At 40.3% G+C, this 26149-nt stretch overlaps 1 protein-coding gene across 1 annotated transcript in view; it reads right to left on the bottom strand.

Annotated features, from left to right (window-relative positions):
- Nucleotides 1–3569: 3569 nt before the first annotated feature.
- The window catches only part of pcgf3 (polycomb group ring finger 3), a 77436-nt gene continuing 54856 nt past the window's right edge, over nucleotides 3570–26149 (bottom strand). Inside the window, exons 7-10 of the mRNA XM_030396803.1 lie at nucleotides 20129–20217; nucleotides 15053–15190; nucleotides 12340–12420; nucleotides 3570–11409 (exon numbers count right to left, since the gene is read on the bottom strand). Of these exons, the coding sequence (XP_030252663.1) occupies nucleotides 11362–11409; nucleotides 12340–12420; nucleotides 15053–15190; nucleotides 20129–20217 (356 nt within the window). The 3' untranslated portion in view covers nucleotides 3570–11361. The remainder of the gene's footprint in view (nucleotides 11410–12339; nucleotides 12421–15052; nucleotides 15191–20128; nucleotides 20218–26149) is intronic.

A 26149-nucleotide genomic window follows, 5' to 3' on the forward strand; every position in this document is an offset into this window, starting at 1 on the left:
CTGAGAGTAATCTGTCATCAAACTGTGAGCAGCGAATAAAAGCTGGACTGTTCCCTTACAAAGGAGGGACTATTGATACCAAGTGAAGTCATATATACCATTTAAGAGAAATAATCAAGTGCACAGTGGGGATGGTAAAAAAAAGTCCATTTATGTTTAATGTTCAAGAATATGATCACAATGAAGTATATCATACTGCACCTTCTTATAGACCAATCTGAACATTTAAAGGACTATTAAATGAGAGGAGAGGCCTTTTTTCTGGGTTCTGGCTCGGTGCACTGTCCTCAGTTAAAGTGTATTACTGTTAATACCCCACACCTTAGCTTTGCCATATCATTCATAGGCGAAATATAGGCTATACACTGCACTTGCACTCTGGTTAGACTATATTGCTTTTCAATGACAATAAAATTGAATGAATCTCATCACATTTTCATTATTAGCCTATATTAGTCTTATGTATGGCACACACCAATCTGTTGGGGGTTTTTTTATTATTAAAATGTAACATGCAGTGGTCACATATACTTCTCTTCTCTCTTCAGACGCACTTTTAACATATTTCACCACCAGCAGCAGTGACACAGCATCAGGTGCTCCTGTCCCTCTACCTCAGCACAGCACAGTGACACAGCATCAGGACTAAAGGCTGACTGGTCATCTCTTCTAACTGACAAAGTGAGATGAGAGTTAGTTCACAGAGGACCAGTTCAAATAAAAAAGCAGTCACATTTCCCAAAAACAAAGATGGGAGAGTGTCACCATGACTTTTGTGACAGAGTCTTAGTCAATGCTGAAAAAATCAAAAGAAGCTGGCTGATGTACTCAAACACAAAAGATAGCTTGCACTGCTTCTGCTGCTAAATGTTTTCTCCAAAAGAATACAGACTTAATAAGGAAGGACTAAAGGACTGGAAAAATGCAAGCCACTTGCTGAAGGTTCATGAGGACAGCCGGGAGCACAATACCCACATGGATACACAGAAGGAGTTGGAGGTCGTTTTGAAAAGCGGCTGACAATAGATAAGTGAGAGATGGCACTTGCTGAGGCTGAGAGATAATATGTTTGCACAGTGCATTATTTATATTGTATTTTTATCACTTGTTTCTTTCCTCAGTTTTTATTTGGTATGTTATTTTTGACTTAAAAGAAATAAAATCTTGAATATATACATGCAGTTTCTGTGTGAGTGTATGAAAATTGATTGTGAAATTGACTGCGATACAAGGGGGGCGCTGCCTAGGATTTTGCCTAGGGCACCAAATTACTCAGGGCCGGCACTGGTTCAGGGTGAGGGTTGAGGAGGTGTGGTGGTCTGACCTAACAGACTGTGGTCTGTTGCAGAATCCAGTTGCAGAGGGAGGTATTGATGCCGAGGTCACTGAGTTTGGTGATCAGTTTGGAGGGGATGTTGGTGTTGAATGCTGAACTGAACAGAGTCAAATAGGTGTTAGCGCCGTAGAGATGGCATCTTCTGTACTCCTGTTCTGGTGGTAGGCGAATTGGTAGGGGTTCAGTGTTGGTGGTAGACTGGTTTTGAGGTGAGCGAAGCACTTTGTGATGATGGGGGTGAGTGCAACTGGGCATTAAGGCTCGCTGCAGGGGAGTGTTTTGGCACTGGCACGATGGAGGTGGTTCTGAAGCCCACGGGGACAGCTGCTCGGGCTAGTGACAGGTTGAATATGTCAGTCCAGACCTCAGTCAGCAGCACAGCACAGGCCCCGAGGACGTGTCCGGGGACACCATCAGGACCAGCAGCCTTCCGTGCATTAACCCTGCTCAGTGCCACACACACGTCGGTGGGAGAGAGTGTGAGGGGCTGGTGGTCTGCAGGGAGCACAGCCCTGATGGCCACCTCCTTTTTGTCCCTGTCAAAGCAGCCAAAGAAGTGGTTGAGCTCATCAGGTAAGGAGGCGTCGCTGGATGGAGTGGAGGTGGTGGCTGGTTTACAGTCTGCGATGGCCTGGATGCCTCGCCACATGCGTCGGGGGTCAGAGCTGTTCTTGGAGTGCTCCTCGATCCTTAGCTTGTGGCTATGCTTGGCCTTTTGGATGCCTTTCTTCAGGTTGGCCCAGGATGCGCTATAGGCCCAAGCATCACCTTATCTGAAGGGGCTGTCATGTGCTTTCAGCAGAAGTCGAACCTCTTTGTTCATCCATGGCCTCTGATTAGCTCTCAGATGAGAACTTGGGGCCACTGACTACCTGTTAATTTGACACCTGTCACACTGCTGTAAGGCAGTTGTTGGTGTAAATGGTCCTTTGATTGATACTCACAGCATTTTTTTTTTGTTATCACTGGGACAAAACTCCAGATAACAAACATGAAGAATTTAAATCATGAAAGAAAAAAATCCGCTCTTTGCGTTTGTGGCGAAGATGAAGCTCACTGGGAGATCAAAGTTGCTCAAAAAACTTGAAAGTCCTTTCATTCGCTGTGCTTGTGCTTGGCTGATGGATTGCTCTGCTCTCCTCTCACAGCGACTCTGCAGGAGGTTCAAAACGCTGTCTACTCCATTAAATGTTGTCTTCTGCAACTTCAGTTTCAAACAGACAAGTTTATATTTGACTGCTGTGAAACAGAGGAAGCAGAAGAACGTTTCAGCATTCCGACAGGCCCACCCACCTGGCATATTATCACTGGTGCAGGTTGTTCTTGCTAAACCATTGGCTATTTCCACATCCACCAGATACTGAGCAACATTATGTGATGCATTTCTGGTCCCCCGATAAATTTAATTCCAACATTGATTCTCGTTCTAGCTTTGGTTTGGTTTGGTTTTCAACTCCTGAGAGACCGTATGACTCTTCAGCTGCTAAATGCCTCGATACTTGAACAGCACTGAACAGCAGCCAGTACAGTGGAGAATATGGAAGTTTTTCTGCCCTCTTCATTCAAATGGTGATTAAATTAAAGCTCAATCAATTGCCTTCACTAGTAGAAAACAGCTGCCTGCCGCGGCTGTAAACAAGATTCATTAGAGCAGACTGAACCAGCTTGAAATTATCTTTGTGGTTTCATCACTACCAGTGAGTCTTTCACATTAAACACGGTCATTTGATTCATTAATATTATTACATTTTTGATTAAAAGAGCGTATGTCTAACATTTTTCCAATAAAAATGTATAAACAACTACAACTGTACTACAACTACAACAACATGATATTTTGATTGTTGTTCTCACATTATCCCAAAATCCAATTTTCTGGGTTGTTATTTTATGTTTTGAAACAAGTCCCCATCAATTTCAGATGGTTAGGAAATGCATCGCTGTGAGGCTCCAGAAGTGTTTGGTGGACTACGCAACTTAACCTTTCACCGGCATGGGGGTGAGTAGATAATGACTGAACTATCATTTTTGGGTGAACTGTTCCTAAAAAGGCATCATCAGGGTGGTTGCAGCACCATGAAATGTCAATATGCTTCTGATTTTGTATTTTGTGTTCTTGATGTAGGTCATTCTGCTAGTCTACGTAAATGAAGGTGAAGTGCAATGAACTACAAAACATGTACGGGTAAAACTCACAGTGGAATTCAACAAAGGAGTCGCTGAGCATCAGGAACACTTTTAAAAGGCATTTATTGATGAAATACACACTTAGGTTTTGACAAAAGCTTCTGTAGTTGTGTAAGTAAGAAATTCCAGCCCCATTCTTGACCCAAAACTCCTTGAATTGAATGTGACATGGAAACCAGTTCATTACATGTGCAATAAATAACAATAATACAAAAAGGAGGCAAGGAAAAGGACACCTGAATAAGTGCCTGTATTAACCTGAAAATGAAAAAAAAAACTCAGTGAGAAAAAAAAATCTTCACAAAAAAAAAGGAGGGAGAAAAGAAAAGAGAGAGAGAGAGACAAGACGAAAAATAAAATCCAGTCGTTTTGTATTTCGGGTGCATTAGTGTATGTTCTGAGATTTCCTGGTCACCCTCAGGACCAGAAGGCATTTAGTGACCTGAGGAACTGACTGGAAAAATGAAAAATAGTAAAAAAATTAAATTAAATGAAATATTGGAGTCCGACGCTGAAACCTGGAACCATCTGAGAACCGTATATTGCACATTTTCCTTGCAAATACAATAACCACATTGCCAGATTCACACAATTTAGGTTTTTTTTTTTTCTTATTTTTTTTTTTTTTTAGCATAACCTTAAAAAAAAAGAAGAAAACTATGTGTTTGTTCAACACAGACAGAGCCTTGCGTAGACATAAACACACTTTGAATAATACAAAAAAAGGGAATTCAATCGCAAAATTCATAATTTATGCCATTTTATGCATGAGTTCGGTATATTTCACAAAAAAAGAGAATTACAAAATTTGTGAGCAAGAACGAGCAAATCTCTTAATCCAATAATCAAGAAACTACTGCAGAAGTCGCTTTCAGCATAAATAAATAACAATATAGAAAAAGAAATGGACAGATTTATTGATGACGTTTGCTATGGCTCATGGGGGCACGCCACTGTGAGGTGTTTTTAAACAGATTTCCCAATTTATTTGGGATTTATTGAAACTGGCAATCTCTATCGAAAACTCGCACACACAGAAGTCAAGGGGAGGTGTATTCAACTTTCAATGTTGTTAATCCTACCACCAGTGGACAATCTCTAAAAGCAACAGACACGATCCTAAAGTGGTAAAACAGTGTTTTAGAGTGACCCTTGAGGTCTCCCTCTCCGTCTCTCTCCCTCACACACACACACACACACACACACACACACACACCTACACACACACACACACACACACACAGCTCTGAAATGAGGAAGAAAGAGCGGGCTGAGCAACAAAGAAAGCTATCACACTCCCACAGTGGACACTTATTACAACGGAGTGAACATAGAAGAGCCATTTTGGGTTGCCAGGAATTTCAAGCCTGCTGCAAACGAAGGTTGCCGAGCATGGTGGGATATAATCTGCCGGGTCTGACAGTCCACGAGGTCCACCTCGAAATCGAAACTTCACCCATATCACCCTCAGACACAAGCTGGAGATAACAAGCAGGCTGACAGGTGTTCAAGGTCAAAGCAGACACGATGAGGACGAGAGCTGAAGTTCTGACAGATCGCAGCCTCGCTCCATCTTGAAGACCCTTCGGAGCTGACACCGACCCCCCTTCTGCAGCGAGGCAGAGGCGGGCCTCCTGTAAGCCTCTTAGCTTGGCTGTCAAACATAGCATCACTGATGTCTCAATGTTGGTGCTGATATAAAGCATGAGCATTGATCCGTTCTGGTGTACTAGAGGTGAAAGATGCAGCCACTAATATTTATACACACACATACACTCTTGTGGTGAGAAGGTCAAATCTCCCAAAAGCTCAAGAGAACTTTTTGGAATATTCAAACAAAATCAACTGATTTTTTTTTTTTTTAAATGTTTCCCTCCGATATCCTTTAGAGATCGAGGCTCAATCTGACGGTCAAAACAGAAGACGATAATAAGTGTGAGTTTCTCTGTGAGGCAGTAAAATTGCAGCTGGTTCACCCAATTTCTCACCAGTTTTCTTTTATTTTCACAGATTCAGCCCCGTCACAGTCTATGACTTATTTAAATTCCCTCTGTTTGCTTTCCAGAGCAAGCCCAGCCAACCAACCAATGACAAAAGGACAGAGAAAAAAAAAAGAAAGAAAGCACCTTCTTTATCTGCACTGCGAGACAGGTCTGACAAGAGAAGACACCCCGAGGACTCGAGCACATACAGGTACAGTGCAAAGACGTGTGGAAAAAAAGGTGGCAGGAGAACAATGCAACACAGTGCTTCTTTTTGTGTCTCTGACTGAATCCTTCTTGAAGAAGTTTGAAACAAGGAGTTGTTAGCACCATAGAGAGCACAGCGGCAGAGACAGATGGTTTCTGGCCGTCACTGCGGCAAAGCCCCGCCCCCAAAAGACACAACGCTTTCAATCAGGTCGCCCATCCATGACACAGATTACTGGGTTTCTTTGATCATTACTCCAAAAATACACAAAGTGAAAGGTTTTGTTCACACTGCAGCTTTTCGTGCTAAACACACACTCGATTTCTGTTTGTGTCTGAAAAGTGTTACAACATGGAGAAAAAAGGAATCCGCAGACGGTAAAGTACAGTAGCTGTGAAAACGCAGCTATGTTGGGCAGAACCATCAAAATGTTGGTCAATTACTTTGTCTCTTGACTTTGTCATCAGTTTGATCTTTTTTGGGAACTTTGAGACCTTGAACCCACGCACAACATTAGGCCATCTGTTCTTCTTTCCACTGTTGTGTTTCGCCGTAACGATATTAGCATGTAGGACAGTAACACAACAGGTAAAGAGGTTCAAGATTAGAGACCAAGTCACACAATGTCTACACAGTCAGCGTAGCGGAAGAGGATTACACGATTCTGTCTTGAAAGATCAGGTCTCGATGCAGAAAAGTCGATATCTGTACATTCAAAACCTGATTCTCGCTTGTAAAAATCGCTGTAGGTTCCTCGCTGGTGAAACATGACAGATGTAAACGTGCGCGTCATGTTTACGTTCTACTCTAGGCTACTCAAGGTTTGGTGACGCAATTGTGCTTGAGCGAAGATAACGTAAGTAAGTTCATCTGTTTATTTACATTAGGGATCATTACAAATATGCTATGCTTTAAATGTAGAAAGTAGTCACACGGTAGGAAAGGAAATCACGTATAGAAATCAAAAATGTTGACGCATCGATTACTGTTTTATGATCACACTGTAGCACTCTGAATTGTGTTGTGAGGCACCCGTAGAAAGCAGCAGCAGCAGCTTCAGTGCTCTGTCTGTGACTACAGAGGATGCATTCAGGCACAGTATTAAGTGTAGGTCACCCACATTTTGCAGCACCCAGGACCTTATACACATTCACTGTATTGTAACGCGCATAAAGCTTAAAAAAATAAAATAATAATAATAAACTTGAGCTTTCTGTTGCAAATTAAGCAAGTTACACACGAGCCTTAAGCCTGTGTGGGATCTGTTCCACCAAGCTTAAACCCATGCTGTGAAAGTGAGCTACAGATCAATGTGAAAAAAAATTGGATGTGAGGCGAAAACAGGAGGAGCTGAACCACAAAGCTGCAGTGTGAACGCAACCACGCCAAACAAAACAGGAAAAAACTGAACACAAATACAGATGTAACATTTGTTTCATTGCCAGTCCTTCTACACAGTACAAAAGCAGTGTGTGCAGAGATGTGTGTTGATAACATTTCTCTGTTTGTAGTCATCATTATATTAGCACCTTGTTGGGGGTGTGTGTGTGTGTGTGGGGGGGGGGGTTACAGCTTAATCACCTGAGGAAAAAGCTTCTGCACATAATCAGACGGAATTTCAAACAGCGCTGTGAGGTGACAACAATTTAAACACGACAAGGACTCTGACTGGACTAAAGGTACAGGTAGCTGAATAAATAACAAATAACATTGTTAAACAGCGTTTTCCCAAACCTGAAATTGCAAACAAGATCAGCGTGATGTCAACCTCAGAGTGGAGGAAAATTACTTGACATTATTTCTATGAAAGAACCCTTGAAAACACCAAGTCTGCACTAACAAAGACATAATAGCGCACATTATTACATTATTCCTGTGGGGAATTTCTAGCACAATAGCTGAAAAGCCGGTGAGGCTCATTGTTTTTGGTTTTTATTCATTTTTAGGAGTAGATCAGGTTATTTTTCTTTTTTTTTATTTTTTTTCAAATCTTCATGAGAAAAAAACACCAATTTCTGATAACATTTAGTCTTTTTGTACTTATCAAAAAGTTGTTACAAATGTGTCACTGTTCATCATTTTCATAATGGTTTTTAGAAACAAAAGGGGAAGAGAATATGCCGAGAGAACACTTGAGGTAACCCAAAATAAATAGTGAAAATTGCAGAATGTTTGTTTTTCACCTGGTGACACCCGTATTTACTTACATTTCAAAAACTTACTTTACATGATTTTAGGTACCAAAATTGGTGCAAAAACTAAAAACCAAAAACAATGAACACTCTACATGTGTTACTGGATTAAGGACTTGAAACAGGAGGAGTTTTGGTTGAGCTGGTTAGGTACACACCTGTTGGCTAGAAAAATGTCCATTTAATACACACGTCCTTACCTGGCAGGGTTCCTATACATTTTTCTATCTCCAAAATTTATGAGATTATGTTAGATATACAATAGTGGATGTGCTTGCTGAGTGAAATATCATTTGCAGAAATGCACATGCCCAAATACTGAAAAAAATGAAAGAGTTTTTCCAACAGCTACCAAAGTTTTTTTTTTTAATATCGTTCAGACTTGTAATCCAATTCAAGACAGTTTTCAAATATGAATATAACGATGGATAGGAACCCTGCATGTGAACATACAGACAAAACAGCTTGTTGTGGGAAGAAACAATGCACAGGGTAAATATTTGTTTAATTACTGACGAGACAGGTCAGTGAGGTAATACTACTTGAGGTCTGACACGGCGCTCAGGGATCCAGTTGTGGTAACGTTAAAGACAGTTAAGCAGTTGGCTTTGAATGTTGCAAGTTAAGACATTTTGCTGTTAAACAGAACATTGATTTGCTGAGTCACACAGTTACAGTAAGAACAGCATCAGAGACACATATTTTTAAGCACCAAATGACCCTAACAGTAGTCATTTTATCCAGAATTTCATTATCAAAATGTTCTAAAAACCTCCGTCCGTGTGGGAAACCTGAATCTGCGAGTTATTCCTCAAAGACTCGTAAATTTGTGTCTCGTGAAGTCTACAATATTGAACACGGCTGTCCTCCAAAAAATTCCAAGGTTTATACATATTTTGCAACAAAATCAACTTGACTTTCAGAAATGTTCTTCAATTGGTTTTCTTAAACACTTTGTGCAACTTTGCACATTTTGCAACTGGCAGTGAGAAGAAACTGAAAAATACCCCATAAACAACTATGTGACGTCAGTACTCTGCTCTCCAGTTTTTCAAACCAGCCCATCCCTGGTGCTTATTCATGCTCTGTAGAGAAAGCTTGCCATTTACCAGACTTTTTCTTAAATTACAAAGTTCAATTTACCTCCTGGTGGATGAGAAAATGTTTATTCTTAAAAGGAGTAAGTCACCCAAAAATGAATTATCTGTCAATTTCTGCTCACCCCGATGGAAAAGCAACACTTCTGGAGCCTCAAAGCAAAACAGCATTTCAGCACATTCCTAAACCAACAAATTGGATCGGGACGTAGAAAATCGAATGAAAACATTACATCCAGCATAATCAAAGTTCTCCAGAAGTTCAGAGGTCTCAAATTGATTTGAAAAGTGTTATTTCCACAGTTTAAGATGAAATCTTCAATGTTGCTGCTAATCTAGAAGTGTTATCACAAACCCGTCTGAAGCAATGCGTGTTTAATTAAAGGCATTCATTTTAAAGGATTCTGCTATCCAACAGTATTGTTGTTGAGGGTAGATAATAAGACCTTTTCCAAAATGTTTGGCTGGTTTTCTGCAGGTTTGTAATTCTGAGCAGTTCGGTTAAACAAGGTAAAATGACATGTATTTTTTTGCAATTTGCCTTTATTGATAGCCTACATTTACTAACACAGATACAAATACCTGAATTCCAAATAGAATCTGAATATAAAGCTGAATATTTGGGTCCAGTTGCTCATGTAAATAACATATTTTCAAATCAATTTGGTATCTTGGGGCATCCGTAGACTTGGATTATGCTGGACGAGCTGTATGGAGCCATTTAATGTTTTGAATTAGTCGTTTAGGAAAGCGCTGTTTTGCTGTAAAGCTCCAGAATTGTTTTGTGGACTACGAAACGTCAACTGACTTTCCATCAGCATGAGGGTGAGCGGATAATGACTGAATTTTCCTGTTTGGGTGAACTTTGCCTTTAAGACAAGTGAGACTGGTGTGTATTTTACAGTTGAAGAAATGGTTCCTATTGCAGCTTTGAGAGAGAATTTTGCAGTAGAAGTTTCAGCAAATGCAGCAGAAGCAAATACACAGTGCCAACAACATCTGCTGCTAGCAGCTCAACCCAAAAGCTGTCAACAACATGAGGGCGTATCAGTATTCTCAAGGATGGATATAAAATATAAGAGATCGAAATCAATGACATTGAGCAAGTTGTCTGCCCAAATATTGCATTTTTATGTCTTGCAGGCATTTTGTAAATGATTGTTTTTGTGTGGTATTATTTTTAAGACAGTATTGGGTTGATAATAATGTCCCCAAATTTAAAAAAAGATCACTATAGCTGTGTTTCATAGAAGGCAGGTGAGATGAGGTGCAGGGGGATGGGTTTGGAGGTTTGAAGCTTGCTTTCTTTCTGCGTGCCCTAAATTCATGTAATGCTATGAGAGCAATGTAACATACCTAAGACCCCACATACACACAGATGGCAGAGGATTTGATATATTTGTTTCGTGTCTTTGTCAGACAACATAAAGATGCATTTTATATATCTCGATACTGATAATGTGTCTGTTTTTAAAAATCCTAATTTATCACCTCCGGACACTTAACGCCCAAAATATAGATAGCACTTCTGGGATCCACTTTCTCTTTTTTTAACAGTCTAAAGTCTCTCTTAACCTCTTCAATCTCTCTCTCTGTAATGACATTTTATGTACAATATTGGTAATATAGAACATAAATTACTACACAAAACATTTTTAGCCTATTCACAATTGACAATCATCAAGAACCCAATAGCAAATTAGACAAAGCCAACAAAATTAAAATAAAAAAAAAAGATTCAGAGACAATTTACTTGTTAACAGCTTAAAATTGATGCCTGTTATATAACTTTCTCCATATACTTTCTGTGCTCCCAAGACGTGTCGAGTGTGTTGTGATAAGAGAAAAAAAAACACCTTTTTATAAAAAAAACGTCCTCCTGTCCTCTCAGTCTTTGTCTCCGGAGGATGAAATCTGCATGAAGCTCAAAAAGGCGGTCACTTTGATTCCCGACATCTTGTTTGCGTGTAAACAGAGCACCAGTAGTGTCTTGGTTCCATGTGTCTCTTCTGTACAAAAGTATAAATATATGCTTTCTCTCCATTTTTTTTTTTCTTTTTTCTTTCTCTTTTGTTCACATATCTAGGATGTCGCGGACAAAAAATGGTTGTTTTAGTTCCTAAAAACACACCAGTGTTGCAGTATCTGTGCTGGAGGTTGCCAGTTTGTGTTGTATTTGTTTCCCACCCTTTAGATCCCGATTTGCTGGCTTGTGTTGACTTTTACCGTCGGGTGTTTGCTTGGTGTTGGTTGATCGTCTTTGCATAAATAAAAAGGTTTCGGCACAGTCCGCGGCCACTGGGCCAAAAAAAAAAAAGTAAAAAAAAAAAAAGAAAAACAACCGTTATGTCCATTTTAGCTACAGCAGATCCATCTTGGGTCTGTAATGGAGCAGGAGGGGGGATTTCTGTCAGGGGGGGGGGGGGGGAAAAACAACATCAGTAAGAGCAGTTTTTGAGGCCGCAATTAGATTATCAACTATGCCTACGCATGCTATGCCTGTCAAGCTTTGTATTATTGCACATTGATGCAGTGTGGACACAAGTGAGATACTTAACAAGAGTTAGTCGTTTTTATTCAGCCTACCCAAACCAAAAATGTTCCAAAAATGGTAAGGAATTGATTTAACCGCCAGTAACATTAGCAAGTCTAGCTTGCAACTGAAGAAACTTGACGAAAAACATCATGAGGTCAAGGAAAGATATGAAGGAGTTTTCCTCAGGACAAACTGCAGTTGTTGTTTACTAAGAGAATTTGACTGTACTTGCAAGAGGGCTGCAATGAGCTGTGGGACATCTCTACCCTCTTTCCTTTGGTAAATGACCAGCGTATCCTATGCTAAAGGATATTTGCTCAGTTAGGGGTCTTCCTAAAAAAAAAGGGACTTTACGACCGCAGCCAGAGTGTTAGTCCAAGGCTAAGTCCATTAGAATGTTACAAGCTAATCAAAATCGTTTTTGTAAAGTGTATTGGGATTCTGCTCTTGATATATAATTGACTGATTGTCGTAATAGTGGGGCCTGCAATACAACACTGCTTCTAATTTATTTCCATGATACCTTTTCAGCATGGATCATCATCAACTGATGAGGATGCACCAAGTTAGCATTATCCAATACATGTAGCCATCATTTTGATAAATCTAAAGAGATCTAAAGCTCTAAATATCTTTTTTTTTGTTTGAGACCTTTTACTAAAATCAGTCAAAACTGAATCAGACCGATGAGAGTTTGATAAGACTGAATCCTATTTGGTCAACAAATCAACACAGCTACAGAGGCCTGTAAAATGTCACCACATTGTGATGCAATATTTGTGTTTGTTTAGCACGACTCACCTTAAATCTCCATCTTGTCACAACAACAAATTTCAAAGTGTGGTCCTTTCCCAAGATTTCCTCGTTGCATAAAATGTCCAGCTGTGAAAAGACAAAAGAGAAAATCAGTGAACACCATCCGACCTCAATGTGTGAACATAAACCTCCGCTTCCCTGCAGAGAGTTTAACAACATAACTAGACTATGACCAACACTGATTGGAGGAACCTGCAGTTAGACTATCAAGCAGAGTGGTATAAAAATTAAGCCTCCACCACCCATATTCTGCCCCTCTGCTCCCATTTTTCAGTAATACATCACAATATGTGCAGATTTTGACATGGCGTGGCCCCTGAGCTTTTTGGGAAAAAATAGAATTTCAGCAGTGGCTGAACACGACACTCGCCTGCAAATCTACCTCTACTCCTCTGAAGTCAACATTGATATTCTACTGAGCAGCACCTCACATCTGCATCTGCCAGTCAATACTGAGAGACAGAGAGGAGGCTGGAGACAAACACTGCCACAGCGCCACCTGCTGCTTCTGACTGGATGGAGGCTCTGATGGATAAACAGTAGCCGGCGTTTAGCAGCACTGACAGAGCAGTGGAAACTGTCCAGGTCTGTGATTAGGAGGAGACCAACGATAGTCCAGAGGGAGAGCTGGCGAGCTGTGATTTCATCTCGAGAGTCATTGAGGGCTTTTGTATCAAAATAAAAAATAACAAAAAAAGAAAAACAGAAAAAAGCCTCCTTGATTTCCTTGAACAAACCAGAATGTGTGTGAATCACAGCTTTGGGACAATGCTTATAATCTTCATTCATCTGTCTTTGCACGTTTGTTCTAATGACGCTTCTTCATTTATGTCCATTCAAAACAAAAATATCCCCAAATATTTTTCTTTTAGCGTCTCAAAAATAAATATTTGCTGGTTTTCTTTGTCTTCTTTGACAGCAAACTGAAGATCTTTGTAATTTTCCCCGTTGCTTGAGCAGAACAACCAATCTGAATGTGTCAATTTTGCTGACATTATCTGACACTTTCTAGACCCAAATGATTATTTGGTTGGTTCAGAAAATTTGCAGATTAATTAATGTTTTAAATAACCAGTAGTTTCAGGCCTATATACAATAGACATTGATGGGACATTATTTTAGAGACAGAATTGGAGCTGCAACAATTAGTCAATTAATTGATCAGTGATTTAAAGTAAAGTAAACCTGCAGAAGATGACTAATAACACTTTCAATCAAGTAAAGCAAAAAAAAAAATGCCCAATCCAATATCTCTAAAACCTTTATTTATTTGAATCCACATCAACGTATACTCACTCAGAGATAGACACCTAAATACCCATGATTTTTTCATCAAGACCCATGCATTACTGCCTGAGAAATGGATGAAAATGCAGGAAAATTTCCAATTTAAATGAATATGAATGAATAATTAAAAAAAGAAAACATTAGCTTTTGATATGTCATAGCTGTGAAAGTGACAACCACACAAATGAAATAAGCTTAAGGTTCCTTTATGAGGTAATAGGTCATATGTCCTCCAGTCACTTTGTAAGATAAAGTAAACCTTGTTAAAGAGGTTGGTACCTCCTTCTTTTTCTTTATTCAGGCATTCAGTTCCGGCACACACATTTAGATGGGTGACAGGACCACAACGGTGGGTTTACAAACTGGAGGAATGAGTAAATACCGCTCTGTTCTCTGACAAAGCAAAGTGTCGTTCGAACCGATTCCGTTTTCAGCGCGGAGCGTTACGACAGCTTTTGATCGTCAATATAAAGAACAATAAAGGCTGGTGAGGAGAGCGCCGCTGCCTCGCCAAAGTTGTGCAAACGAGGCCGACGATATGATGGAGCCTGCCCACTCATCTCTGTGACAGCCAGTAAAAAAAGACAGAAAATTAAAAAAATAGGACACAAAGGCGGCTGTGATGATTATTCACAGCACTCTAAAAATCCATCTGTCAAATTATCGCCCACCGTTCTCCCCTGCTGCTCCGAACGGGGCGGTAAAGACAATAAATAGAAAAATTAGCACATCGAGATATCATGGGGGCTCGTTTCCTGCTAAATATAACAAAAACACAACGGCCTCGCATGAGTCAGTGCAGGAAAAGTATTCAATGACCTTTATATGATTTCTTGTGATTAACTAAACTTTCTTATGCGCATGGCCCAAGCCGTCCCGCTGGTGCACCAAACACGTTCAAACAAATGGCAAGAATTAAAACGATTTGTTACAAACTGATACAAATCCAACAAACACGCAGTCTGTCAGATCTCTCGAAGCGCAAATGATTGTTTCTACATGATTTGTCAAGCTCTGGAATTAAGATGACTGAGAAGAATAATCCATAGTCATCGTGTCACAAAATTAATTTTCAGACTGAAAATCCTTGAAAAGAAAGCCACCTTTTGGTCACTCATCTGTCTCACCAGATTATCAGCAGGTGTTACCTGAGAAAATATTTGACTGGTGCCAAATGTTGGTTGAAGGTTATTATTTTGTACAAAACTAAACTTAAAGCAGGAAGAAAATCCTTAAACGACAGGCCAGGATAAAAAAAATCCTTCTCTTAACTTGGTTTCATTATCCTGGGATCTTTGTAGTTCCACAGTTGAATCCCTTCACTGAAACTACATTTAGCGTGTGACAGATGTACAATGGTCTCCTCCTAGTGTACCTCTCTGGGCTGGTTGGAGTGTGTTAGTATCTGTACCTCATTAAATGATGTCAGGTTAAGCTTTTTGGCGATGAACTTCTTGAGGTGGAGGACCGTTGCTTGTGCTGAACAGCGGATCCACTTGCGCTTCAGACCTCGAAGCTTGCTGCTGTTGCACTCTAAGCAGATGCTGACCTGTGAGAGGAAACACAAACCATGAAAACATTAATATATGAATCTATACAGGAGTATCAATATCTATTTCAGGCAAAAGGGCAACAAGGTATGTCAACAGTAAAGTGACAAGTCACAATACTGTTTTCACTCCAAACTCTGCAAGTCTATTGTGACTGAGAGTTACTTATTTCCTCTAATCTTTTAAGAAACAGACTTTAGGATTATAAAACAGACTTGATATGATAGCTGGTTAATTCAGGCACTGTTTCTTATTTCTAATTCTGCTGGTCCTGCACGCCCCCGCTGAACCAGTGATGTCTGTTTGAGTTTGGCTTATTGTCTTCTTTCATGCGACCGAGTGTTGCTGCTATTGGTCTGTGCACTTGTTTTCCCCTCAGGTGAAACGGTAGGTGGTTTTGGCAGTCGATGGTTGCAGGAGTCAGAATGCATTACTGCCATTACTGAGCTCCTGCTCCCACATATCAAAGATCAGAGCTTTAGATTTCTTCATCTGTGGGTGTCTTTCTGTCCGTCTCTGTCTCTGCTGAGGCATGAAAAAGCACCATCCCCCTTGTTTGTGCGCAAACTTGGAAATCATCTCTGTTCTCAAATAAACACTGGTGGTGCTTCAGTGCTCCATAATATATCTGCTTTCCAGTGGCGCTGGCAACGAGAGAGGCTCATAATGTGAAATAAAAGCCTCGGTGGTGATCTGGACTCCACTGCGGCTCCACTGCAGTTGCATTACCTTATAGCACATTAGTGACGACGTTGTGGAGCCAGAGTCCTGCTACAGCTGTACACGCACTATCAGGCGTGACTGATGCAACAGTGAGGCAAATCGAGAAAAATACCACGCAGAGAAAGCTTATCACTACTTTACAGGCTCATTACGGAGTCCTGGATGCTCACAGTGGTCTGAGGAAATACATCTACTGGTGTTGTTTTACTTAAATCTGTGTGTAGTTGTGTGTGAAAGACAAGTTGAAGCCTCTCTGTGCGAGCATTGAGTTTGGACCGCTAATAAATCAGGCTTTGAGAATTTGAATGATTGATTAATAATTCAGAGCAAAGCTTCGTTCTCCAGTTTCTCCAAAGCTGACCCTTTAAGCCCAAAATAGCCGTAGTTCATTAAGTTTTCTCTTCTTTTCCCACCCCACGGAGATCTTTACCCTGTCCACAGACTTTACACCTCATCTGAATGTATTAGCCTCTTAAACTTTGCTTGTAATGAAGGTTTTCTTTAATTAATCATCGCTCGACTGTAATCCTTTATTGTTGTTGTTTTGCTGCTTTCCTGAGCTTTCTCTGGCTCTGCCTCACGCTCCAAGGTTATACTCTGAAAGGTCGCCCAGAAGACAGCGGGGAAGTGTTCTGGAAGTTGGCCACGCGTGTCGGTTCCCCTGCCGGTTCTTACATCCGAGTGGCTTCTGCATCTTCAGTGACATCTTGATGGGGGGTCCGGCAGCTTTCTGGGACAATTTTTGTCCCTCATCTTCATCCTTCGTGATGGCAACTGCTGCTATCCTTCCTCTGGACTTCCTTCTTCTTCTTATATATTCTAATCTTTCTTCACAGCTCTGCTGCTTTTCTAATGTAATTCATCAATCATTACTACATCCTTTGCTCTCTTCAACCTGGGCTAGTTGCTACATTACGTAAAATAAAAGGGCTTTTAGGTATGCTTACGGCATTAAGTGTCCTCAAATGTCTCTTTACTGTTGTATAGCTGAATAACAGTTTGTATAAGCGAACGTAAAAGATCCTTCATGTAACCAGGAGCGGGTAATAAGCACTAGTTGCTGGAGCATATCTTGAATTCCAAAAGGACTTGTTTCTTCCATACAGCTCCTTTGTTCTGAGGATATGCTGCAGCATTAGTTTGGAGTGTAAACGGTAATATGCTATACCACTGCTGTCGCAAATCAGTGTGTAAACATAAGGTAGTCTGCACAAAGAAAGAAACATAGAAGATTACTTGAAGAGGATCCGAATACAAGGTTCTGTAAATAGGCACCACCTCCGTCAGCCTCTTATTTTCACACAAAATGAGACAGCTCTTTCATGTTATCATGGCAGCAATCTTTTTTCCGTCTAGATGACAGTGATTGTGATTAGAGAGGAACACCACTTGTTTCTGCCGGAAATGTGTGATTGTTCAATGCACTGCATTGCCTGAAGACGCTGTCCTGCAAACCCTCAGGCATTGGTCTCAATGTAATCAATGAAAACATGAAGGCTCAATCCATAACAACTCACCTAGGACCTCCCAGTTCATGTTTGGAGTTTAAAGGAGGCTGGATACTGGCTGCCGCAACTACATGTACCACTGTCATTTTTTCAGCCACGGATCACCTTAAAATCCTCCTAAAATTCACAACAACTATTAAGTAAATGGGACCTTGCAGAATCGTAAAGCCTGAAAGAAGCTGCAAAGAAATCCACTGCCAAAATGTCTTAACGTGAGGGTTTTCAGCTCCAAAAGGGATATTTAGATATATTTTTCTGGATGTGAAAGACTATATAAATACTACACAGAATCAAAATGTGGTTGCTAGAAGGTTTTTTCAAATAAAAGATTCTGTGTTTGGGTAAATAAAGTAAATAAGGATTTACCTTATTGATTTATTAATGTTATCATTATAAAACACTCAATATGCAACAACTATTCTGATGAATACATGTTGCACATCATCATGAGGGTTTCTCGGATGTTCAGGACAAATTTCAACTGAGTTCAATAAGCAGTGGGTGAGGCTGAGATAACATATCCAAAGAATCACAGAAATTATTACACTTTGCTCCAAGTATTAGGAGTACAGTTGAAGGATTATTTCCAAGCTTCTCTGGATATAACTGATTTTCTTTAAAGAAATCATGTAAAAACTTCTATGACATGACTTGGGAAAAGGTCTGAATTCTGGGTGAGTTGGCGTGGAATGACCCATATGTTTTATGCTATATTCAGGTGAGTATCATTTATCATTCTTTCTTAAGATCCCCTCCATTCAGAGTGAGCATATCTCTAGCATCTGATTTCATCACACTCATTTCTATTTATGATCCTCATTTCAGCCATTTCCCCTCTGTCTGCTCTGATGAAATTCACCTTCTTAATGTTCACCGCCTCCTCCTAACTCTCATGATCTCTCCCTTCAGACATTAATTCCAAAGACTTACTTTCCAATAATTTTTCTCCCTGCTTGTCTTTTTCACTCTCAATCCTTCAAATCTCTCATTTTCATCACCTTGTATTCCTAGGCTCTTTCCCTTTCCCTCCTCCTCCTCCTCCTCCTCACCCTCCTCACAGTGACATTTGACATGACTGCATTCAGCTCACACAGTTGACCATATTAGCTATTCTGAAAGCATTCTGCACGCCTGCTGAAAATCCAAAAGGGCAAGATCTTCACCCTCATCACTGCCTTCCTCACTTGGCTGCAGGAGAGAGCTGGTTGATTGGAGACGACCAGCTTGGTTTTTCAGACCTGCATGTTGTGTTTTTTGTCCTCGCAAAATGACAAAAATGGTATAAAACCAATTTCTTCAGCTTGTGTTATGCTGCGGGGGAAACGCTTTGTGTCTCTGACAGTGTCTGTCCAGCACAACAATAACTTGGCTCTCTCTGTATTATTAATATCAGTTTGCAACACTTGAGAACGTGCCAGAATACAAATGAAATCACGAAAAGCCCATTTCCATTTTAAATGTTTTAAGTGGTGTTCAGTAGCGGTGCGGCGTCCGACACTGAGTGGATCTGCACACATAAAAACAGTCGAAACACTGAAGACAAAAGAATCCAGTAATTGTAAAACTGCTTGGTAAATCACATGGGGGCCACTTTTATAAAGACAGTAATTGATGTGCAGGCTTTTAAGACGATTGTACCCACAATTATCACCAACAGGACTGTTTTTCCCCCTCAGTGCTTTTGATCCTGGCAGCTTGCTTTGAAACCCATAATTATTTTATCCAATTTGCTTCTTCTAATCACTGCTGAAAGACTAACCAATGTGAACTGCACCCCAAATGTCCCTTTAAATTATAAAACTGGTTTATTGTTTAAGCTCTGGTGAAACCCAATTACATTAAAAACGATTCCTACTCACATCTGGTAGTGTCTATTCAAGCCGATAGTTTCGATTTTCTTTACCCATGGACTTCCAATTCAGATACTTCTCCTTCCACACCATTAAATTAAGGATATGTTCATTCTTAGGGATGGGGATATTTCATTGATCCCAATGCCATTAGCAAGTCTGAATCATTACTAATTTTGATTCCTGATCATTTATCAGTTTGGAAAAAGCGCAGTGTTCTATTAAATTCTATTGTGCTTCTCACACAGCGTTCAATCCTTGTTATATTAATCTTTTAATAAAAATCCAAAGTTGGATGGCCTTAAAGTTGTGTCAAGTGTTCCACCTGGTATGGAACATGTTATGGAACATAAATATTTTTCAATGTATTGAATCAAAGTTAGAAATTCCAGTAACGTCACAACAGTAGTAGTAGTAGTAGTAGTAGTAGAAATAGTAGTAGTAATCAGTCTTGTGGCTTTAGAGAGCGTATAGATGGAACTTTAGTTTCTCATTGGAAAGTGTCACCTGACGGCAAGGTAAAACACAGTGACAATATTCTTAATATGGGCGAAACTGAGGGCGTGCCGACTACCATCCACTGTAGGACAAACTGACTTTTGATACCACATGAAACCCACATTAAACAACTGAATTATTCCTTTAAATGTCAAGCATCAAAATTAATTCATCGATATTTCAAAACCATGGCACAAAAAAATATAATCAAATCTTCATGGTCAGCAGGGGGAGGCAATTTGTCTTTCTATTTTAGTCGAACCAAGCCTTTAAGTGAGGGAGAGGCTGTCATTTCAAGAGGCCCTGGAGAGGAAATGAGAAACATAAATTGCCATCCATCTGTAAGGTGTGGGCTTACCTGCTCGTCGCTACGGTGATAGTCGTTGTCCTCTTCTGGCTTCTCCTCTCCTGCTTCTTTATTGGCCGTCTCCTCCGATTTTGTGTCGCCTGTACAGCAAAACAAACAGAGGAAGAGCAATGAGCTGCCATGTTGCACACATACACTTTAATAAGTGCATAGTTGGACACTTCATTGTCTTGAAGTGCATCTGCATGTTTCGGTTTCTGTCTCTGGTGATGTAGCAGCATGTTTCTCTCATCACACTTATTAACTTAAGTAAAGAAGCTTGAGGTTAATTGATGTCCGTGGTGGCCTTCCCGAAGCCAAGACTTGTCTGCAGACATGTTTGTATCTGCAGTATTTACACAGCTTATGGCTGTTGGCGTGTAAAAAAAAAAAAAAAAAGCCCTACAGAGGTCCATTTATAAGGCAATTAAACGTCAAAGAGTGTGAAAGCATCTCTTCTACAACTTATGCTCTGTCTGGGCATGTCTCTAATGCAGGGCAACTTCTAACCAGAAAATAACCCATTCATTTTCCATAGCGATTAGCCTTTATTAGGACTGGCTTCAGTTCTACATTAATTGAGTTTGTCGTGTATTGCCATTTGTTCCTTTTTTTAGCAGATATGGGAGGATATTAGGGGAGTAGCAATCTCCGGTGTGCATACAGTAAAATAAGAAGAAAGAGATTTCTCCCACGCTGTGCAGCTGAGGGTTATTTCTTTACAGTGGTGAAAGAAAGACAAGATACTGCTTCAGGTTTGGAGATGGAAGAAGACTGAAGGACAGAGAACAACTTAAGCCAACTATATTAATAGAGTTAATGTGAAATGTGTGAGGGAAAATTTGTTTTAGGGGCCAGTTATTTATAAAGACACAAGGTCATATTCCCTCCAGAGAGTTATAAAGTAAGTGTGGATGAATGGAAAGTAAAAAATCTGATCGACAGAGTTGTCAGCTTCAGCAGTAATCTCATTTCTTAAATGTTTTACAAATTAAAAAACATGCTTTACTTAATTGCAGAATGGGATGACAAAGAAAACTTTTTAAAACAAAAATAATAAATTGGAGAATCTGGCTTCAGATGGGGAATATTATCATGCAGTAGAAGGAAAGGATAAATTACTTGTAGCAGTAAATCTAGAGCTGAAATTAACACTAAAATTTCAATTAATCTCAAAATGACTTTCTTGGTGAATCAATGTGAAAAAAGCCTATCACACAAGCTCACTGTGGCATCTTTAAATTGCTTGTTTTGTCCCACCAACACCAACAACATCTAAAGATATTCAACTATGTAAAAGACGAAAAGCAGCATCCAAACATCTGAGAAACTGGAGGTTTCACAAGAATGTGTTTTTTCTTCTTGTTCCTACAGTCGAGCTTTACTGTGTAGAATGATGGATGTTGATGACACTCGAGGACTGTTTTCAAATTCGGGGCTGAAAGTGTATATTTTCTCTGTGCTCACTGAAAATCGGATTTTAAGAGGTGGGTCCACAACATGATTTGTGACATCACATATAGTTTTGAAATCTTGCACCAATATTCAGGGTAGAAACCTGAAGCCTCCATTGCACAGATAATGAGAATGGACTTGGCAGTGAAGTAAAGACATCGTGTATCCAGCAGGAACAATTGCATATTCACATAGTCAAATTTTTAACAAGGGAGAAGTAGTAGATCTTTTTCACATGCTACATTTTAGCATCTTGCCATGTACTGCACATGCCAGCAAAAATTAATGACTTTGTCGAAACAGATAGAAATACAATATAATGTAGTATCCTAATCCACATAAATTCTTTACTATACCTGACTCTGAACTGGTTTTTCACTGTTTAAACTCGAGGTGCATCCTGTAATCCAAAATACTAACATCAAAAGTTCAGACGAAACTGAAACTATAACAACAAACTGCAGAACTTTTCAAAGGGTTTTCCAAGTGGTATTATTATTGGCATCAAAGACAACTGGATATTTTCAATTTCCTTAAAGTAACAAAAAGTAAGTTTATTAATCAATGTGGTCACTAATGGAGATTTGAAAGAAGATAGATATGGTTCCAGGCTGATTTTGCCCTAGAAAAAAATTGCATAGCATTGATTAAAGGATCCAAAGTGCCCTCTTTTGCCCTCTGCAATGATTGTTGGTATCCAGCTACTTAACATCATGGTTTTTTTGCCTGTTGTTAGAATTTTGCCCAGCATCTACCACTTATTGCCTGAAAAACAGAGCCAGGAGGATGAGTGGATCTAAAACTGAAAACTACCATTCATCTCAAAATGATGAAAAAGCCCATCTGACCCAACTCCGGAGATGATCTATCTCAGGCATGACTTTGAGCTTTGAGCTCAACACAGCATGGCGGGACTTGAAAATGCTCAACATGTTTACTAGTTTAGGCAGAACATGTTCTTGTTCCCTGCCTTTGCTGGTTTACCACAGCAGATCTTGGCCTGTAAAACCTCCACCACCTTTTGATTAGTGAGCCATTGGTAGGATGTTGTGTGTGGCCGGGGTGTGTTTCACACTGCCAGTGGTGTCTTTGTGTTGTTGTCTTTCTGGGGGCATCTGAATTCAATCATGTATTGGAGAGGGCAGATAAAGAGGGGTGGAGAGGAGGCAGCACAGTTTGGGGTTTTACCTCTTTCTTTTCTAATGTTTTATTCCCAATCGTTTTCCCCCAGCATGGGATTGTTAGGTTTTGGTTGGAGATTTTGAGTAGATCTGTTGTTAGGCTTTGTTTATTTTAGTTGGATTTCTTTAATTTGGTAGTTAGTGGGACACACACTGAGAATCCAATCTAAAGTCAGATAGTGTCGTTATTCTATAGCCATCAACATTTACTGCATAAGGATACATTCAAACAAAAGACTATTACCAGTTTATTCTGGTTTTTTGTGTGCACATTACCACACAGTGGAAGACAGACACCAAAGAAACTTTTAAACCTCAGTGAAACAGCATCTACAAAGTTGTACTGGACAGGCCTGGTTATGTTTTTCTTCTTGTTGGCTGTTAGACTGTACGAGTATCGAATTTTTAGATATGAAACTTAGTTATCAAAGTCAAAATTGCAGCGCTGTGACAAAATTGCTGCATGGATAGGTATTGCTTTTCTGTAACCTTTAGAAACAAAAGAATTTCAGTCCACTCTTCCTTAATTCAGTGGCTGTAATAACATGGTGTGTGTGTGTGCGTGTGTGTGTGGACAGTTTACTTCGGCTCACACTGCAGTTGGAATTGCATTCCCCCCTCTGTGACCGTTTTCCGTTCAGGATAACTGTCACCAATTCCACTGAGTATCACAGGTAAAGGTCTGAGCCTGCCCCGGTGTCTCTGCGGTGATTGTCTCCAGAGTTGGCCTTGCTGATTGCTTATCAAGAGAGGGGCTCGCTCTTATTGTTGTCTCTCAACCTTCAAACAACCCTGGAGTATCTCAGTGACTCTAAACAGACAGGAAGACCCTGCTTGTGTCTGAGGTAATGCGATGATTGCTTGTGTCGGGGGGGATTTATAAACCGAGCAGTCTGTCTCTGACAAAGTTTCACTCATTTGGGACAATGAAATCACAAAGGCATGTAGAATGACAACACCATGTGAGGTACATTGGGAACAAGATAGATTAAACAAGCCAGGAGTGTGTGGGAGTTTATATTGTCATGCAAGAGAAAAGTGCACTCGGCAGACACATCATGGCACTATGTCCCTTTATTTTCTTGCGTCAAGTGCTCAGGAAACACGGTAATTAAGGGAGATGAGCCTGTTGCCTGCTGAAAGTTTTTGTTCTGTACGTGTCAAGTAGTGCTCAGAAGAAAACTCACAGTATACGCACTGAAAAGCTAAGTGAGTACAGCTCAGATCATCTGTTCATGTCATGGTGGCATCATTGGTTCCCCATCAAATAAAAAGAGAGAATGCATCTCCCTGTCATTTGTTTTCTCTTCACCAAAGTTTCCAAGAAAAACCTCTAAACTAAATGTATTGGACCTTACGTTGCCATCATTAACATTTCTGGCCCTGCATGCATCTCTGAGAAAATAGGAAAAGCTGCTCTGTCCTATGTCATTAGCCAAGTGCCAGAAGAATTCATTTAACTCGGCTGGTGAGAGAGGACCCCAGAGAAACTTTCTATTTCCGAGGGATTCTGGGTAAATGAGCCTTTAATTAAGCATAATGTGGTTCAGCCCGGCTGGCGGGGCCAACATTAACAAGAGTGCCCACTGTCGCCTGTAGTTAGCATAGTGTGATCTCTGCTTTACCATGTGTTAGCTTTAGTTTGCCATTCTTAAATAAGAGTTAATGAGCAGCGGCCATGTTAGTCAGAGTGGAAGTAAACAATCCAGAGTCCGGCTGTGTGTTTTACTGCAAACAGTTACTTTAAACCCCTGCGGTGAATCTGGATATACAAATTCTCGCTAAAGTTTTTAGGAAATGATTGAAAAGATGCTTTTGGACTCGTTAGTGAAACCTCCTGCTCTGAGAACTCTGAGACCAGATTTGAGAGGGACCAGAAGATTGACTCATTTGCTCAACTGTTCGACAGCAGCATTCACAATTCACAAAACACAATGAGTTCAATTATCAAAACGCAGTAAAATGTCTCTAAAGCTGGTGGAAAAAAAGCTTCAGAGCAAAAGACACAACTTCTTTATAGACCCGAGGGAGATAACTTCCTGATCAGTGAGCCTCCCAATGATCTGCACGTTTCATTTTCTGTAGTTTCCCCTGCAAGTCAAAAGTTAAAAAAAATTTGAATCCCAACCCAAGGCTCGAGACTTCATTATTTGTTTGTGTTTTTCAGAAAATTGAACGGAAATGGTGGTGAAAAACAATCGAGGAGTCCCTTGGGTCTCCATTTCTGTTGGCGTCTGAGCAAATGATCTTTTAAATGTGTTTGTGTATGGACGTGAGATTGTGTATGGATATGTGTGTGTTTACGCTTGTGTGTGCTGTAGCTAAACCTGTCTTCAAGCGACGAGGCACGGGAAGCTGGAGAGCACTTCCACTTCCATTTGAGCCTTAATTACCAAAATCGGAGAGGGGGATTAAGCGAGCGATTAGGCCTGCCAGCATGACAGCCCTCTGGGCACACATTTATACCAGCCCTGGAAGCAGACTGGTGCAGAAAAGCCGTTGTGCACAACAAGCGGGCCAGGGACTCCTTCTCATTGGCTAAATTGCCTTCATCTCTACTGCTTAATGGCTTCTGCCATTAGTTCTGGTCATACTTCTAATGTTACTCATTACAAGTTGGGGGCTTCATGCTTTATGTAGTACAATGAGGATAACGAGACACTATGAGGTGAAGAACTTTCTTTTAGCAGGTGTGTGACAGCATACAAAAATAGGTTGTTAATCCATAGATAAGGTTTTAGCCCACTTTAATCCATTTGCCTTTTTCTATACATATGAGCTGGTTTGGCTTGGGTCAGTTTGATTCAAGATGCAGGCACAGCATAGCAGGTGTTCACATCTCCATTTCAACATGGCAGCTACCTGCTGGAAGGTTTGTCTTTAACTGATTAAAATGTTTTTGACTTGGTAAGTTTGTAAAGTGCCCTCTTTTGCCCTCTGCAATGATTGTTGGTAACCAGCTATTTAACATCATGGTTTTTCAGCCTGTTGTTAGAATTTTGCCCAGCATCTACCACTTATTGCTTGAAAAACAGAGCCAGGAGGATGAATGGATCTAAAACCGAAAACTACCATTCATCCCAAAATGATGAAAAAGCCCATCTGACCCAACTCCGGAGATGATCTCTCTCAGGCATGACTTTAAGCTTGTAATCACAAATCAACACAGCATGGCGGGACTTGAAAATGCTCAACATGTTTACTAGTTTAGGCAGAACATGTTCTTGTTCCCTGCCTTTGCTGGTTTACCACAGCAGATCTTGGCCTGTAAAACCTCCACCACCTTTTGATTAGTGAGCCATTGGTAGGATGTTGGTTGTGGCCGGGGTGTGTTTCACACTGCCAGTGGTGTCTTTGTGTTGTTGTCTCCTTCTCTCTCCTCAGCATTACCTGCTTT

This window comes from Sparus aurata, chromosome 18 (genome assembly GCF_900880675.1).
Source record: "Sparus aurata chromosome 18, fSpaAur1.1, whole genome shotgun sequence".
In the NCBI taxonomy this organism is placed as follows: Eukaryota; Metazoa; Chordata; class Actinopteri; order Spariformes; family Sparidae; genus Sparus; species Sparus aurata.